Source organism: Lacerta agilis, chromosome 15, assembly GCF_009819535.1.
Source record: "Lacerta agilis isolate rLacAgi1 chromosome 15, rLacAgi1.pri, whole genome shotgun sequence".
NCBI lineage: Eukaryota > Metazoa > Chordata > Lepidosauria > Squamata > Lacertidae > Lacerta > Lacerta agilis.
The window spans coordinates 19680169-19698591 of NC_046326.1; the positions used below are offsets into that span (position 1 = coordinate 19680169).

At 45.7% G+C, this 18423-nt stretch overlaps 1 protein-coding gene across 1 annotated transcript; it reads left to right on the forward strand.

Moving 5' to 3' along the window:
- Positions 1 to 758: 758 nt before the first annotated feature.
- On the forward strand, positions 759 to 4166 carry LOC117059950 (E3 ubiquitin-protein ligase RNF26-like). The gene is given in 4 exon segments (XM_033171910.1): positions 759 to 1335; positions 1338 to 1515; positions 1518 to 2056; positions 2058 to 4166. Coding segments are annotated over 4 exon segments (1503 nt in total). The 5' UTR covers positions 759 to 1287; the 3' UTR covers positions 2796 to 4166.
- The last annotated feature ends 14257 nt before the right edge of the window (positions 4167 to 18423 follow it).

Genomic DNA, 18423 nt, shown 5'->3' on the forward strand with positions numbered 1-18423 from the left:
AAACCTGGGACCCCGCCCATCACAGATCACGTCACCTACTAAAAGCCGGGCAGCATCCGTCCTCCCGCCTACTATTATCCTCCCACTGTATTGGGGCGGGGTTGCCCCCTCTCAACGGCCTCGGCAAAGCCATGCCCCCTCGGCACTCTCTATCAACGCCCAGTGGCGTTTTTCAAAACTGCCCAATCGTGGCACGGAGGCGAAAAACAACAACGACGACGAGCAATCACGCGCTGGGCGGTTTTTAAACGTCCGTTGGGTTCCCTGGGTTGATTGGCTGCGGAGCGTTGGCCCCGCCTACCAAAATGGCGGCGCCCATCAGCGCGAAGGTAAGAGCTTCGGAGGCAGCGGCGAGTGGGAGCTATTGCTAGACTTAACGGGATCGATCTCCCCACCTTCCTTATTCCGCTGCTTGCAAGTAAGAGAGGGGGAAGCAAGAATGGTGGCAACGGTTGTCAAGGCGAGGAGTGGATGCTGTCCCCTCCCCTTGGGGAAGGGGGCTATGGAGGGAGACCTACCCGGTCTGGGCTCCAGTACCCTAAGCTGACTTCAAAGACTTCTTCAAGGAGCCCCCTCAGGGGGAGGGGATTTCACTGGAGCCTTCCGTCCCCTCCCCTGCATGCGTCCCTAGTACACTAGCGGGCATGTCCTAACTTGCCTCCCCCGTCTACTGTGTTCCCCGCTTTTTTCGCCACAGGGGTCTGATAAGAATCTCACCTTTCGTCAGATGGGGGTCTGCCGTATTTTCCCCATGCAAAGAAAAACACACTCGCTTCTACCACTTTTGATGTCGGCATAATCCTTAAATAAAAAGCTCAGCAGGAAGAAAGAAGCTCTCACTTGTAGCATATGGGGACATTTGCTTAGATCTCAATAACTCTGAGTGAAGTGAGAGTATTTTTTTCTTGTCAAGTGACTGATTTAGGAGCCAGACGTGCTGACCTCGGAAAATGGAACTGTTGCTACCTGGTCTGAAATAAATACATTGTATATTCTAATTGGAGAGAGATGTAACTAAAAGCAACTCCTCTTCCAATTGGGCATTCCTACAAATTTTAAAAGAAGGGATTAAGCCTCAAGGACAAGGAACCATCGATGTTTGTCTTCAGTGCACTTTCCATTTTGATGCCAAAGCCAGTCCCTTATTTCATAAAACTCTGAAATATGTAAAATCCATTCCTAGGATACTGGGACCTCTCCTTTCAGTCTTTGGGGAAGTGGTGCAGCTCCCTTCAGTGGCAATCAGACTCTTGTCAGTCCAATTATTCCTATTTTTGCCAGGTCTCCATGTGGAGCTCCACTATGGATCTAGTGTTTCTGGTTATCAATGGCTTGTGGGAATGATTTTGGATCTCTTGGTTGTCTTGCTGGATGTCAACTTCTTCCTCTTTTCCACACTAGTGTCCTTCCTCGTATGGCTCATTGCATTTGTTTATAGCCTGCCCAATACCTTGGTTGCTTGTGTGATCCAGTGCTGGAATGGGACTACGTTATCCTTGCTATGCATAGCCGAGGCATTGTATTATTGACTCTGGGCTCTGTGCACACCATCGTCAACATGCTGCGGGGCTTCTTCTCCAGCATGGAGAGCTTGAAAGTAGTGGGCCACCTGTCCACCCACCTGACGCTTAAAAGCAAAGAAATTATGCACCGTGGTTTCTGGAACCTGGTTGGATCTGGCCAGTCACTTCTCAGGCAAGTGTGTGAAGTGTGTGCCATCGTCATGAGCCTTGTGGCTTACTTCGTTAACAGCATCATCAACATCTGCCTCATTGGAACCCAGAACCTTTTCTCTCTGGGACTGGCCCTGTGGGAAACTGTTGTTGGCCCCTTTCTGAGGGTCACCGATATTTTTGCAGCTTTTGTTGCACGGCTGTCCAGCAGTGCCATCGCTATGGCCATCCTCCTGTGGACTCCCTGCCAGTTAGCGTTTGATCTGGTGGCCTCTGGGAGCAAGCTGCTGCTTAATGTTTTCTTCCTCAACCTCTATGGTTTGATGTTGCTGTCTGTGATTCTTGCCACCAGCATCTTAATCCTCAACCCTCAGCTGACCGTGGACACTGGCAAGCCAAATGTCTGGCTATTTAAACACCATGCCTTCTTACCAGCGCCTGCTCAGAGACATGCGCCGCCTGTATCAGATTGTACTCTTGTCATTGGAGATGGTCTTGAGCTCGCAAGCTTGGCGCAGGTTAGCTGACTGGAGCCTCCAGATGGCTAGCTGGAACAGAGGTGGCAGGGGAGGAAACCACCATGTGGAACAAGAGCAACAGCTTTTGATTGAGGGCAACCAAGAAAGGCAAGGAGGACCGGCTGTAGTTCAGGGACCAGCTCCTCCTGGAGCAACTCATCCAAGAAGACAAGGGCCACCTGTGACCAATCAGCAGGCTGTACCCCGTGCCCGCCAAACATGGCAGGCAGCAGCTCGAGGGAGCAGGAACCAGCACAGAACAGAAGATGATCTGGAATCAACTACACAACGGAGTCTGCAGTCAGGGCAGCACCTGCAGCCTCCTGGTGAAGGACCAAGCACATCACATGCCAAACCTAGAACAAAAGAGCAGCTTAATGCTCTGGAGGACGACGATGACCCATGGCTTCTTCTCAAAGAACAAGAAGAGCGGAAGAAATGTGTCATCTGCCAGGACCAAACAAAGACAGTTTTGCTACTTCCCTGCCGGCATCTTTGCCTCTGCCAACAATGCACTGAAATCCTGCTGCAGCAGGCCATATACCAGCGCAACTGCCCACTCTGCCGGCAGATGATCCTGCAGACTCTCAATGTCTACCTGTGACCTATGTGGAGGGGATAGCTTTTTCCACATTCCTTCAAGCTTTCCATGTGCGTTGGCCAAAGCATGTGGGGCTGCTGGCATTTTGTACCTGCTGCTTTCTATGGCAGCTGGTTGACAGCAGCTTTATGCTGATTGTTGATATTGGCAATGGCTACCCTTTTTATTTCCAAAGAACTATTGCAGTCAGTGCAGCTTGGAAATACTATGGATGGTTTCTATGCACCTCTGTTTTCATTTTCTTGTTGCTGCCACTAGCCGATCACAGTAATCATCTAGAACTTGCTGTTGCTAAAGATGTTGAGCCATCATGGTGAATATACAAAAGTGTGGCTTTAAAAAAACAACAACTGGTAACATGTCAGCCAGAAGCTGACAAGTAATTAAGGTAGATTTCTGGTAAGGAGCTACCTGTTGCAAAGAGAGCGGGTGCTGAAATTGTAGATTTTTTGGGGTTTCCTATAACTTAGCATGTAAACAACAACAACAACAACCCATAGCAGGCTTGTTTGGTAAACACTTGTGAAAAATATGTTAATCCTTCCCTCATTCTTTTATTGGGGGTATGAAACAATATTCTCACCCCAGAATTTCTTTCTAGAGCAGAAGAATGTTCCTGGACTACAGCTCCTGTAATCCCTGACCATCAGCCATGCTGACTAGGCTGATGGGAGTTGGAGTCCAATAACGTCTAGAGAGCCATAAGTTTCCCACCTATGTTATAATAGTGAGACTTCAGCAACCTGAAACTGACCAGAAGGTTAGTTTCATGTTTCTCTTCAGAATATTGTCTAGTTACCTTAACATGTATTTGTGCATTCTGTAGTAGGAAAGTTCATACTTCCAAGCACTGGTGTGTAGATTTCTGACAGGTGCTAATACATAGAAAGGCTCACTAATTTAGCTTGCACTTTTAAAAACCATGCACCACGGAATTCCTACTTTCAAGAAGTACTTCGCAATACCCAGTGAGCATCTTTTTGATGTGTAATTTTGAAAGAGCTGTGGCAGCACTGTCATTTCTCACCCCCCTCCAGGTTTTCTGTGCTCATTTGTTTCAAGACTTCATATAAAAAGCAAGCTGGACACCAAATGTGCAGCTGTGGAGCACAGAGACACCACACACAGTAGTTCACTAGCAAGCTGAAGTCAGGATCCTCTTGTTTCTGCTGGCATGCAACTTCCACAGGTCACCTATGCAAAACTATTACATTCCAGCTTTATTGCACAACTGATTGATTGATATATATTTTCACTCTTTGGGGTCCAGTTGGGGAAAGCTATATGTAACCAAATATAGTCGTAACAAGTGGCAAGCCTCTTATCAACAGTGCTGGAGACTGCATGGTTTGACTCCAGGCAATGTTAAGTCTCTGGTGTGGACTGATACTACGATAAAGCTTTTTATGACTACTTGTCTGGGTAAGATTTGAACAGGGTGGTGACCTCGGTAAGAAAGCCTGGCTCTGGATCTGATCGCTTAAGTCCAGAAGACTAAATCAGTCTCCCAGGTGCAAGTAACATTAGTTCTAGAAGGAAAATTACGAAAGTAGGAAGGGACATAGGCTAGAGTGGTTTGTTTTGATTGTTGCACTAGGCATAAGAGTAACCTCTGGGCTCCCTTTTTCCCCAGACCTAGTCAGAAAGCATCCATAGCTCTGCTTCTTGGAAATTGGGCACGAGAGCAAATCCAAAAGCATAGAAAACTCAGTGAATAGCTGCATCTTCATCTCTCCTGTGTCGAAAATGTGGAGATGAGAATGACAGATAGTGGTTTACCCACCTTACCTGCCACCCTGACCAGAGCCATCTGGTTTCTTGAATGTTTAAACTGGGAAAAAGAAAGCTGAGAGGTAGAGGTATGAAACCCTGACAAGTTTTATATTTGTGGTGTTCTTTTGAGCTTTCTAAATTATTGAATAATTGGAGTGCTGCACCTGGGCCAGAGAGATTTTTACCACCTTGTTGAAGCTGTGGCATAACATGGCTTGATCCTGACTGTATAAAAGCACTGGATATCAGCATCCTTCACGGAATAGTTTTAATAGCATTAGAATGTGGCTGGCACCCTGGTCCTAAGTGTTTGCTTTGAAGTATGCCCTGTTGATTTTAATAACACTTTCCAGTGAATATCTCTTTGTAACAGATGAGGTCCACAGCTGGAAGGTCAGGGTGTCATGAATTCCACCATCGTGACCTTATGCAGCACCCTTTGCAGCAGACTTGAGCAACGCATCCAGGAGACCTTGCCTTTTATAGCACTGCTCAATGCCCTCTGGGAAGGTTGTTCAACCCTCACCCCCAAATGCTTCAGGGGCTAAACTTCACTTTGCAAAATGAGAATGGAGACTGGAATCTCAAAGCAGATTTTCCTTTCCTGAAAACTAGAGTGTCTACCTTGTTGAAACACATTGTCTGCTAAGTCAGATGCTAAGATTTGATGACACTTGGTTTGAATGTTCCGGGGGTGCGCAGTGTGGGGGTTTCAGTTGCATTGTAAAAACGGGACTGTTTAAAACCCTCCCAAACTGCGGAGGTTTTTTTAATTTGCAAGTCTTGCATTATGTTTTTAATTTTCTTTTAGTTCTGAACCTTGCAGTTAAATCTGCACAGTGCTGCTGAATCCTAACAGAGTATTTGCCAAGTTCCTTGGTTTTGAGGGAGAGCTGCGGCACCCCTCTGAATGATATTATGTACTCTTGTGTGGAGCCAAAGGTTTGGTAGCTGAAAAATGGATTTGAGCAAATGCTAAACTGAGTGCCTTAATGATGGCAGGTCAGAAAGGAAGACAGTGCTGAAGGCAAGATAGCTATAAAGCTAACAGACTCAAGTGAGCTTGTGATTGTGTGTGTGTGTGTGTATACGGGATCAAAGAGAGTTTATATAATCAGTTGTACTATGGGTTGGATCTAGAGAGTCAACATGTGTTACAAGGTAGTAGGACAGACTGCAACTTCTGGCTGCAGATGGGTGATTCTATTTTTGTAATCCTTCTCTACATAAAAAAACCCTTTATACAAGTTAAAAACAAAGTAGCACATCAGAGAGGGGTTCTTGGTCATCCTGCTCATTATTTACAAGTAGAAAGCTAACAAATAATTATTATTATTTTATTTGGAGGGGAGCATTCAGTAATGTGAACCTCCCCACCTGCAGTCTGAATCAGTACAGGCTCCTCTGCTCTAAAGTTCTGCTAATATAGACCAGAGTTTACATGCACTGATTTGTACTGAGCAACTAAAGAAAATGTGCAAGTTGGAGAACAACCTAGTTTAGAATAATATGTGATTCTCTCTAACCATCCCACCCCACCCCCAAAAATCTGTATTTGAGGAGTTTTATTCCAGTCTTGCTAAGCAGTTAGATGTGTAGAAGTGCACATTTTGCAATTGGGGGGGGGGGGGCGGGGAATGAGAGATGGAGAATTGAGCAAGAGCAGAAATGTGTGGTGTTACAGCAAAGGCCTGCCTACTGTCCTGTGGAGCTAGCTGCTCACTCCTGATCTGTGCCTTGTTCAAACTGCTGCCCACTCTCACAATCCTTCTGAGTGTTATTTTATAAGAAGATGAAGATGACGTGCAATTGCCTTTCATCCAGCGCCTGCTCCGTTGTCTCCTCTTGCAGTTGCCCTTCTTGCTGCCTCTGGAGGGGCCTTTTGGTTTGCTTATGTGGTAATGGCAAAGTCTATGTAAATGATTGTTTGCAAATTAAAAGGAACCCTTTTCACAAAATCAGCTCTTCCCACTGTTCTTTTTTAACGATTTTATTAAAAAAAAAAAGGAAGGCACTCGAGGCCTCTCCTTTTTGTTTATTCCATTTACGTTTTCTGGGCTGATGTGTCACCGAAAGAGCCTAGTGGCTCTGGTAGAACTGAAGAAACTGGATACAAATCCCACACAGAGCCACTGAGTGGCCTTAGGTACCGGTAAGTTATTATCTCAGCTTCAGTTCCCCGGCTACATGATACGGTTGAAATGAAACTTTTGTTGCCTTCCATAGGCAATGCAACCACACTTTTACAGTATTTCCCCCAACTTTGAGGACTAGTAATTTAAAACATATCACTTGGGTAGAATTTTCTACATAATATACCAGCTTCTGTGCAAAAGTCTATGAGGTCTCCGAAGACGCCCAGAACTCATTGAGGGAAAGTCTTATCTTGGGTAACGTTCTGCAGTCGGTATTTTCCACCTCTAGATTTAATCCTTCAGTCTGATGAGGTTGGCTCCTTATCTGCATTCTGACTTGGGGCTGCTGTGAGTTAAATTCTAGCAACCACTTCTGCAAAGGAAAGTCCCTTTTGAGGCACAGCTGGAATCTTGCCAGGCCAGATCATTGTGGTCTCTCTGGCAGCCACTGATTCCCTTCGTGAAGTTCAGCCAAGAAAGCAAAACCTAAATCGAGTGACTCTCTCACCCTGGAATCCTCCACTGTAGGATGAGAGAGCTAGCTGGATGGGTTTCCAGAGCGAGCTGGGAAAATGCTGATTAAGAATTTAAAGAATGCACCTGGGGTGATGGATAGTGGTGTTAACATATATTATGAATGAGCTGTTTTTTCTGTTAATAACAGTAAAAGCAATTTACAATCGATAATAACAATGAATACTTAAAAGAGTGTTCAAAGTGCTTTGCAGATGTGGTGGGATGATGTAACAAATCTGTAAATCAGGTTGGTATCATTGTTCCAAAATTTCAGAGAATGGGGTGAGTGAATGGGCTGAGTCTGAAAGACAAGTGGCATACTTTTATAGCTCAGGTGCAAGTTACTCATTTTTATTTTTTCTGTTTATTGAATTTCTACCCACTTTTCCTCCCAAAGGATCCCTGGGTGGTGAACATTACACACAGACAAGTAAGGAGGCCTCAGCTTTTCATAACTGAAAAGCAGCCACAGCTGGCTGTGGTTTTTTCTTTTCTTTTCATGCAGAGGATGTAAATAATGCTTTTCTTGCTGGCTATTTTTCTCCCGTGTTACATGATTCCAGGTGAGTATTTACAAGAGAAAACGTTCACCTAGATAGCATTTAAGGGTTTAGCAGCTTCGGAGGGAAGAAATGGCTGTTGGGGAGACTAGCAAGTGGAATGGATGTAGTTCAGTGTCAAGAGTATCAGCTTTGCATGCAGAAGGTCCCAGGTTCAATCCCTGGTTTGCTGCCTTGTCTCAGCAATTCCTCTCTTGCAGTCAGGTGATGGCTGAGGGGGTCTCTTCCCTCCTTCCTTTCCAGTTTCACCCTCCTCTCCATAGCTTCTTTGTTTTCTGTTACTCCAGTCCTTGCTGAAATAAAGACCAAGCTATATGAAAACCCAAATATTGCAACCACAGGAATTTTATTTATTTGTTTTTTTAAAAACACTTAGGAAAAAACACAACTTCAGATATGTGCAGAATATTTTTAAAAAAATACTGGAGTCAAAGATGTTGCTTAAAAATTTTTTTTTTAAAAAAATTTAAACAAATCTTTATTATGATTATTAAAATACAAATGTATACAAGTGTATAACAATAATGAAGAAACAATAGATGTTGCTTTAAAAAAAAATAGAACTGAGCACCATTTTTTTGAAAAAAAACCTTCACGATATATCTTGTCCACACATCAGAGATAATTCATTAGCTGTTTGTGATGGGACAAAGGTTTGCCCTTTCAAAACAATTACACACACATGCATATTCCTTACACAGCCATGTGTATGTGGTGATCTGGTGCTGAGATAGCAGCTATGTGGAAATTTCCTAAGGAAGGACAAGTAGGGCTGAGAGAGACAGCAGGTCTTGTTTATCCACACAGAATCATTAGCCCTGCTCCGTGAGAGGGAACACGATAAGCTAAGAAACCCTTGAGGGGGGGGGGACCCAAGAAAATCTTGGGACACATCACAGCAGGCTACACCAACCTTGCAATCTCCATATGTTGTTGGACTCCAGCTCCCATCAGCTGCAGCAAGCATAGCCCATGGTCAGGGATGATGGGAGTTGGAGTCCTAACAGTAGGTGGAATTGGGCACCCCTGTGCAGGGAAAGAGCATCATCGCTTATGCCGGCAGGAAAGTGAAGCACAGACTGACGTTATAATTCTCTATTAGACGGTAGTAAGAATGGTATCCTTTGGATCAATCTGGTCCTTGAGCCAGTGCCTTACCCCAGCTTCTGCTCATGTACACAGAAATCTGTCTCTGTGATAAAAGAATCAGATAAAGCCAGTCTGGTTGGAGAGCAGCTGCTCCCTTGAAAACTCCGAAGGTGCAAAAACAACAACAACCACCACCCAGCAAGGAGTTTATCTGTAGTTCAGAGCACATTTACATCTTTCTTGTAATGCACATGACCAATGTTGCTCTTCCACCCTGGTTTGCACACGACAGGGCTGTTGGGAGCGATTTTGTCCTGGAAGTTTCCTCTCTTCTCTCCCTGCTTCTTCCACTATCTGAGTTGAACGTGAGGGAGCTGCCCCCTGCAGCCATGAAAAGCAAGAGACAGCCCTTGGACACTGGCATCTCTGAAAAAATCAAGTATGCAGGTGGCGGGAAGGAGCTCTGGCTGAAATCTCGGAGAGCCACTGGCACTGCCATTTACAGTGGGCCGTAATGGGCTAGACTTATAAATTGTCTGACCCGTTCAAAAGTATGTTCCTGTGATGTCCCAGAGGCAAAAAGAACAGGGTAATTGAAGTTCTGCTCTGATGGATTGAACGGAGTGGCCTTTCTATTTATATTGCACATGCGAAATCACAATGCAGAAGCATTTCTTGTGGGAAGCAAGGATGCTAGTTTAGGAGGTTCCCACTGCTTAGATTTGTGCAAACTTTCCCGGCCAGGAATAATTTCCCACTGAGAATGCAACACAAAACACTGATAGAAACAGTGTGATTATGCTATTTCCTGCATGCATGTTCATCACCTAGTGGCTATAAAAAAGCATTAGACAATGTGTGAATGAGCTCTCTCGTATATTGCAACATGAGTTCACAAGTGCAGCTGCCCAGTCGCCATGACAGCAAATCAAGGGATCTACACGGCCACCCTTAGATCCTCAGGGAAATGTGGTCTAAGTAAGGGTAATCTGGAAAAATGCTTCCTCTCTCCATTCGTTCTATAAAGCCATTTCCGTCCATGTTCAGAACACATTCCTCTTTCCTGCCCAGCTGGAGAGCACATTGTGGAGATGGTGGGGAATGGAGTTTAGATCTCACGTACAGATAGTTTTGCTTCTCTCCATCCCTCCCAATCGTGCTCTATTTATAAACTCGCCTAGAGAAAGCTCCAGTCTCAGTGGAATTTTTCTTCTTCATATCTTCTTAAAACTGGTGGGAACAAGGGACTGTAAGAAGAGCTTCAAAACAATGTGCCGTTATCTGATTTGGCAGCCGCTCATGTGCAACTCCTCCAAGTGGCACGAACCAAACAAAATCCATCTCTTCCATGGCGATCCCTGCTTGGGCTTCCCAGAGCTCTCTCCATGTTACTCGCCAAAAGGGCACAATTCCAAGAACCAGCATGGTAGGAAACATGGATCAAGGGGCAAGTGGACAAGGTGTAAGATGTACCTGATGAGAATTCCCCTTTAAGAAGAAGAAGAAGAGTTTGGATTTTGATATCCCGCTTTATCACTACCCGAAGGAGTCTCAAAGCAGCTAACATTCTCCTTTCCCTTCCTCCCCCACAACAAACACTCTGTGAGGTGAGTGGGGCTGAGAGACTTCAGAGAAGTGTGACTAGCCCAAGGTCACCCAGCAGCTGCATGTGGAGGAGCGGAGACACGAACCTGGTTCACCAGATAACGAGTCTACCGCTCTTAACCACTACACCACACTGGCTCTCAAGAAGAAGAAAAAGTAAAGAAAACCGGGAAGGAGGGAACACGAGATTCAGAATAGAGAAGTGGTGGTTTAACTCATTCCCATGCATTATTTTCCCAATGTAAGTTTCTCCTCTCAGTATTGCGCACGCCCTGGTCACATGCATAAGGTGCATGGCTTACCCAAAGAACTCTGGGAACGGTTGTTTATTAAGGGTTCTGGGAGTACGGAAAGTGGAAAGTGTGGAGGAGAAACCCAATGACATGTTCATGTGAACTTAAAGGGTAAAAGATACATCAACCCAGAAACTTCTCATTTCTAAATGAAGTAAAAAAGAAGAAGGAAGGAGAAATGGATTGTGGCTGTTCATATGACTTTGACACAAATGAATCTTTACTGCGATGGGGAACAAATGACTCACTCAATTCTGGGGGTGAGGAGAAGGCTGGATGAACGGATAATAATGCTCACTGTTGACCGAAGTCCCTTCTGTTGCTCAGCCATGACTGTCCCACCAGTCAGACAGAAGCAAGGGCATGCAGGATTGTACCCGAGGCAACTTGTGACACTTGTGATTCAACAATGTGGTTCTCCAAAGTCTGGTCCATGAAGAGAAGGGTGCAATTCCCAAAGGCTCATAAAAGTCCCACAGCCCTCCCCTTGCTAAAACTCATTGTGATGTTCTGTGCACCAGAGAAAGCAGAATGATGCGGCCTTCTGCATTGTGGGTTTGCCCATAGGCAGTGCAGTTTACACACTGCTTAGCTATTACACATAGAGAGAAAGGCAAGTTCATCTAGAACAAAAAGGGCTATGTGTCATGTAGCCATAAGGTTTTGGTTTTTTCCCTCAACAGGAAAATCTGAAAGCCCTCCTTAGCTATCACCAGTGCTTTATAATCATAATGATACTGATAATAATACCCTGCCCATCTGCCTGGGCCCCCAGCCATTCTGGGTGGCTTCCAGTACAATATAAAAAAATAATAAAATGTCAAAAACTTCCTGATACACCGCTGCCTTCAGATTTCTTCCAAAAGTTGTGTAGTCCTTTATCTCCTTGACATCTTGAACACTAAGGTAGCCTTAAGTCCCCAGATGTTGTTGGACTACAACTCCCATCATTCTTAGCTAGCAGGACCATGGTCAAGGATGATGGTAGTTGTAGTCCATTGGGGTGTGTGTGCCCATGAGACTTTTCTAAGTTTGGGGCGGGGGCGATCTCATGGCTTCATCACTGGGTGAGATACATTTTACGGTGACACAGGCTATGGCCATGGTTGCCAAACATTGTTTCCCCACACAGACCACTTGAAAATTGCTGAGTGTCTTGGTTTCTCTGCCTGTTGCGGCAACACCTGGTGCAGGGGGCTGGACTAGATGACCCTTGGAAGAACCTGCCAACTGTACAGTTCTACAGTTCTGTGATTTGTAATATGCTGTGCTACAAGCGGTATGATTTTTAATTGTATTTTTTACAGACATGCTGCAGACCACCTGAACCAAGCTCACAGACCACCTGTGGTTCATGGACCACAGCTTGGGAACTTCTCTGTGGAGGCACCCCAACTGTGGAAAACACTCCCCCTGGAAACATGACTGGCATTCAAGGGATGCAATTAACAGATTGTGGATACGAAAATGTTCCATGGTTGACTCCATAGGTGATTTTAGGATGCATGTCTGTTTGCTTCTTATCTTGTTTTTGTTTTGTTTTGTTGGAACTGTTTCATAATTCTGCATTTATTTATTTCTACATTTAAACTGATTTGTAATCTGATTTTGGGATGCAAGACAGGTTGAAAAATACAATTACAATATGAATATAACATAACCCCAGGTATTTCACTTTTTGTTAAAGTGGACTGTCTGTTTCCATGCTAGCTGCTTTTCAGCATCAAAAATATGAGGACGGCCTTTCTAGAGAGGTTGGGATTCTTCCCTGGTTGTGTTGTGTTGTGTTGGCAGACAGGCAACTTCCTCAGAGACCTGAGGCTGTTGGCAGAGCATGAGACTCTTAATCTCAGGGTCATGGGTTTGAGCCCCACATTGGGCAAAAGATTCCTGCAACGCAGAGGGTTGGGTTCTACAATTCTATGATTTTGTGTCCAGAAATAAGGATGCCAGCAGTGGCCTTGGAGGTATCTTTCCCCATCCCTTGATCTCAACCTCCTTCCCCGTGTTATTGGAAAAGCTCCCTTTGATGTGAGCTAAACCAAAGACTGATTTATCCCCTTAAGCCTGTCTCTTTCTCCCCCCTGCTCCCCACATCTGCTTCCTTTGTCTGGCCAAATCTGAGCCCAGTGCTATGGGGGGTAAGATCAGACGACAACTTTAATGAGGACGGTGATTTCCCCTGCTAATTCCCCCCCCCACTAGCCAGTTGGAGATGGACCGCAGAGAAGGATTCCCTGTGGACTGGCTTGGGCTTCTCCCCAGGTGTCCCTCTTATGTATAAATTAAGCAGACCCCCAATCCAACTACAGGCTAGGAAATGAGTTAATGAGTCTGTATGCAGCCAGACATCAAGCAGCTGAGCCATTAGGCTTAAGGCAAGGAGTCAAAGTCATTTGCAAAGCAGCACACGGGTGTAAACATATGGCTTAGCTTCCTTGTGCCTCTGCTAAGGCTGTAGTGGCCTCCAAGGCTGGGGAAAAGGAGACTATGGTAGGGCGGGGGCTTAGAGCAGCCATATGCAACTCAAAGCCAATGTCTGCACCCATCTAAGTGAAGTCTGCTGATTTATCTTTTTTCTTTTATGTTGTTTGGCTGTCCAAGGGGTCATTAGACTGACACAGGTGGCGTTGTGGTCTAAACCGCTGCGCCTCTTGGGCTTGCCAATCAGAAGGTCGGCAGTTCGAATCCCCACGACGGGGTGAGCTCCCATTGCTCTATCCCAGCTCCTGCCAACCTAGCAGTTTGAAAGCACGCCAGTGCAAGTAGATAAATAGGTACTGCTGTGGCGGGAAGGTAAACGGCGTTTCCGTGTGCTCTGGTTTCCGTCACGGTGTCCCGTTGTGCCAGAAGCGGTTTAGTCCTGCTGGCCACATGACCCGGAAAGCTGTCTGCAGACAAACGCTGGCTCCCTTGGCCTGAAAAGAGAGATGAGCGCCACACCCCATAGTCACCTTTGACTGGACTAAACTGTCTGGGGGTCCTTTACCTTTTACCTTTACCTAGACTGAGAAGTTGGTGAACTTTTTCAGGAAAAGAAGTTTCTTATTTAGGGACCCTGAGAGTCACGTAATCCAACACCTTCATTGCAGGAATCACAGCTAACGAATCCCTGACAGATGATGGCCACCCAACCTCTGCTTAAAAACCTTCCATGAAGGAGAGACCACCTCCTTCCAAGGGTGCCAGCTGCACTGTCAAATAGCTCTTTCTGTGAGAAAGCCTCTTTCCATATGAACTTCTGAACCCCAAGATCATCTTCTGAGGCCCTTCTTTGTGTCCCTCCTCCATGTGAGGTTTGGAGGATGGCCTTTTCTGCAGTGGCTCCCCACGCTCTCCCCAGGGAGGTTCGGCTGGTGCCTTCATTATACACCTTTAGGCACCAGGCAAAAACATTCCTCTTTAACCAGGCCTTTGGCTGATTGACAGCCAATGCCCTTTTAAAATGTGTTGGGGGTGGGTGGGTTATTGGGTTGTTCTTGTTTATATTTTAATTATGTATTTTGTGTTTTTGTGTTGTGAACTGCCCTGAGACCTGCGGGTATAGGGCAGTATACAAATTTTTAATAATAATAATAATAATAATAATAATAATAATAATAATAATAATAATTCTTCCTGAGGTTTAGTTGGAATCTCCTTTCTTGTAACTTGACTCTGTTGGTTCGAGTCCTACCCTCCAGAGCAGGAGAAAACAAGGTTGCTCCATCTTCCGTGTGACAGCCCTTCAGATACTTGAAGATGGCTATCATATCACCTCTCAGTCTTCTCATCTCCATGCTAAACATACCCAGCTCCTTCAACTGTTCCTCATCAGGCTTGGCTTCCAGACCCGTCATCACCTTGGTTGTCAATTGTGCATTCATGGTGATTTGTGCTCATTACGGTATTGGGGCAGATATATGTAATCCCTGTAGCAATAACTGGGTCAATTAGCTCTTGAAACCCTTTTGTATGCAGAGTGAGCAGCGTTAGGCATGTGAATCTTGGGTGGAAAGAAGACTATACCAGTCGCAATCGCAAGAGAAATGATTGTGAAGTGAGAAAAAAATAACAATAGGGAAAGTGTCCTTCCCAATTGCAGATCAAAGCCAGGCCAAGCATTGATCTGTGGATTCACTTAGGTGCTGGGCGAACACCTCCGCTTAGGAAAAGCTGATCAAATCAAAACATGCAGTCAGCAATAATTTAATCTCCTTCCAGGAAAGAAGCTTGGGCACCACGGTGAGGGATGGGGGGTTATGAAACAAACATCCCTGAATGTTCTCCATTTGGCGAGAGGGCTTGAGAAGTCATTTCCAAAATTGTTGCAAGTGACAAAGAGGAAAGAACAGAAAGAGATTATTCTCTTTCTCTCACATAAAAGGAGCAGCACAACTCGCCATCATCAAAAGAAATGGATTGTTGGCATGCCTGAGATAGATGAAAAGGAAGTGCATTTTACTGAGTGCTTCATTATCTTGTGAAATTCAGCTCCACAAGAAGTTAGGATAAATACCGTATATACTCGAGTATAAGTCGACCCAAATATAAGCCGAGGCACCTAATTTCCCTACAAAAATGTGGGAGAGCTTATTGACTCAAGTATAAGCCGGTTCACCTTTGCCACTGTGGTAGAGGAGGAACGAGCAGCCCAAAGCAGCCCTTTGGGCTGCTCCTTCCTCTTCCTCCTTTGCTGCTGTGGAGCTCACCCCGTCGCAAGGTTTCGAACCGCCATTCTTCTGATCGGCAAGCCCTAGGGCTCTGTGGTTTAACCCACAGCGCAATGTTCCCTTGTGTTATACAGAGAAGGCTGGGATCCTGTCCTGTTCAAGCGGAGCCAGGGAAAGTGAGCACCTGTGGGGTTTTAATACTTCCTTAACTGATAGGCTTTCTGCCTTCTGGGGTCTAAAGTTTGCATTTATGTGAGCAGTTCAGGAATGGAACAAGCTGCCTGGGGAGAGTAAAGAACCGCCGTTCTTGTACACTTCTTAAGGAATGGTTGACTTGAGTATAAGCCGAGGGCAGCTTTTAAAGCACAAAAAGTGTGCTGAAAAACTAGGCTTATACTCAAGTATATACGGTATACATGGAGCATGGAGGGCTGTCAATGGCTATTAGCAGAGATAAGGACAGAGGGAGTTTACCTTTGCTTGGGAGACTGGGTTTCTCTCAACCCCATTCTGCATGATCTGCAGACTCAATGTTACCCCTCTCCCCATCAGTTTGAGACAGTGGGGTGGTGAGATCTTACCTGGCACCTCCAGGTAGCAGGTGAGAGGAAAGGTAAAAAGGTAAAGATAAAAGGATCCCTGGATGGTTACGTCCAGTCAAAGGTGACTATGGGGTTGCAGTGCTCATCTTGCTTTAAGGCTGAGGGAGCTGGTGTTTGTCCACAGACAGCTTTCCAGGTCCTGTAGCCAGCATGACTAAACCGCTACTGGCGCAATGGAACATTGTGATGGAAACTGGAGCGCATGGAAACGTCGTTTACCTTCCCGCTGCAGTGGTACCTATTTATCTACTTGCACCAGCGTGCTTTTGAACTGCTAGGTTGGCAGGAGCTGGGACTGAGCAATGGGAGCTCAACGCGTAGTGGAGATTCAAACTGCCAACCTTCTGATTGGCAAGCCCAAGAGGCTCAGTGGTTTAGACCACAGCGCCACCCGCACCAGATGGACAGACCATCTGACTAGCCACTCTTGGAGGTAGGATACCTCTGAATGCCAATTGCTGGCAATTTCAAGTGGGGACACTGCTATTGTTGCCCTCAGGTCCCATTGTGGGTTTCCCATTGGTTGAGAAGAGGATGCTGGACTAGATGGGCCATTGGCCTGACCTAGCAAGCTCTCCTTAAGATCCTTATTACTAAGACCCTGGGCAGCTGCCAATCAAAGCATAGGATGCTACCAGTATTTTGCAGGAGGCATTCAAATGCATGCCAGGAAATGTAGGTTTGCACAATTAAAGCGGGCCATTGTCTCCCCCCCCCATTTATTCCCATAAAAAATAAACAAAATCCAGGCAAGCTATGAAACTGGATATCCTCCTTTTGCTCCAGATCCCACAGCCCTCTTCACAGCTGAGTAGGGAAAACAGGAAAATATTGGCTCTTGATGCTGCTGCAGTCCCATCTCAAGATGCAGGACACAGCGTGTCTTTGTTACATGGCTGACACAGCCCGGGGCTCTGGATTTACAGGCCAAGCGTCATTTGCAACAGATGTCTGTCGTCAGTGTTGACCCGGGCGATGCTTTCCCTGAGCAGGGAGGTCGGGGTTAGCGCTGGTAAAAACTGAGATCACTCCAGGTCAGCCTGAAGCTCCACATCTCTCATTCCTTTCTAAGCTCTGCTTCTGGTTGAATTATCTGTGTTCCCCTATATACCCATCCCTCAGCCCCAAACCAAGTACTGTGTAAATGGCCTTGTAAAAAACATGCCCCTCACCCCCCCCAAGTCCAAGTCCAATCAAATCAAACCTCCTGGCCTAGCTTGGCAAAGAGCTTGTCAGAAATTGCTTTGGTACCACCCGGATACAGATGCTGGCGGAAACAGGCGAGATTCCTTCTTCCTAGCGTCCTTGGAGCCTCCAGGTGAGACCAGAAATCCCAAGGAGGTTTGCAGCTTGCTTGGACACTGGGAAAGTTCTGCAGCTGGGAGCAGTCCAGAGACATTGGGGGAAATGAGTGCAACAAGGCCTATTTTGGGCAAGAATGCAGAAAGCGTGCTTCCTTCCCCGTGCTAAAAATAAAGGACCTTTCTTCCAAATTGGGTCACTGTTCTCACACTGGAGAATCTGGGACCAGAGAAGGCAAGCTGACTGGCCCCCGTCCCTGTCACAGCCCTGTAGGAAAGGCTGAGCTGTGGCTATGCGCACACATTGCTTTCTGTGGGCAACACTTGGCACTGATAAATGGGTTTGGGGGTCACTTGTAGATAACCGCAGAACTCAGGCTGCCTTGCTTCCTGCCCCCAGACATAGAATCATAGAACTACAGAGTTGGAAGGGTCCATGAGGGTAATTTAGTACAACCCCCTGCAATGCAGGACTCTTTCACGCAACGTGGGACTCGAACCTACAACCCTGGGATTAAGAGTCTCGAGATACGCAACAAGTCCATCAAGGGCTTCTGCAATAGGTTGCACCTTGTGAAATCAGGCTGAGGGCCACACATGCATCATTGGCAGCAGTTTCCCCAGCTCAGATTCAGAGGAAGCATTACAGGACGTTGGTCACTAGGGTATCAGGTCCTATTGAGCATTGGCTTATTTGCAGTGAGTTAGTATATTCATCAACGACAGCATCACATACCCATTCAACTATCCCAAATTCCAATACACCACTCATCAGACAGGTTGTGGGAATAAGCGAACTTTTCCCCTTCTCTGGTGGGAATGCCCGCAGGTTGCATCATTCTGAAATGAAATTTATTAGGAGATTTCAAAGATTATTAAAACACATGTTCAAATATCTACCCAGTTATTCCTACTAAATACGTGGACAGACACTATGAAGACATTTCACCAAAATGAATTTTTGACATGGATGCTGCCAAGATCACTATAGCACAACAGTGGAAATGGTTTAAAATACCTGACTACATCCTTATGGTACCTTTTAAAATCCCTTATACAGCCTCCAACATCCAAAGAAAGGTCCATGTTAAAGGAATAACTATAC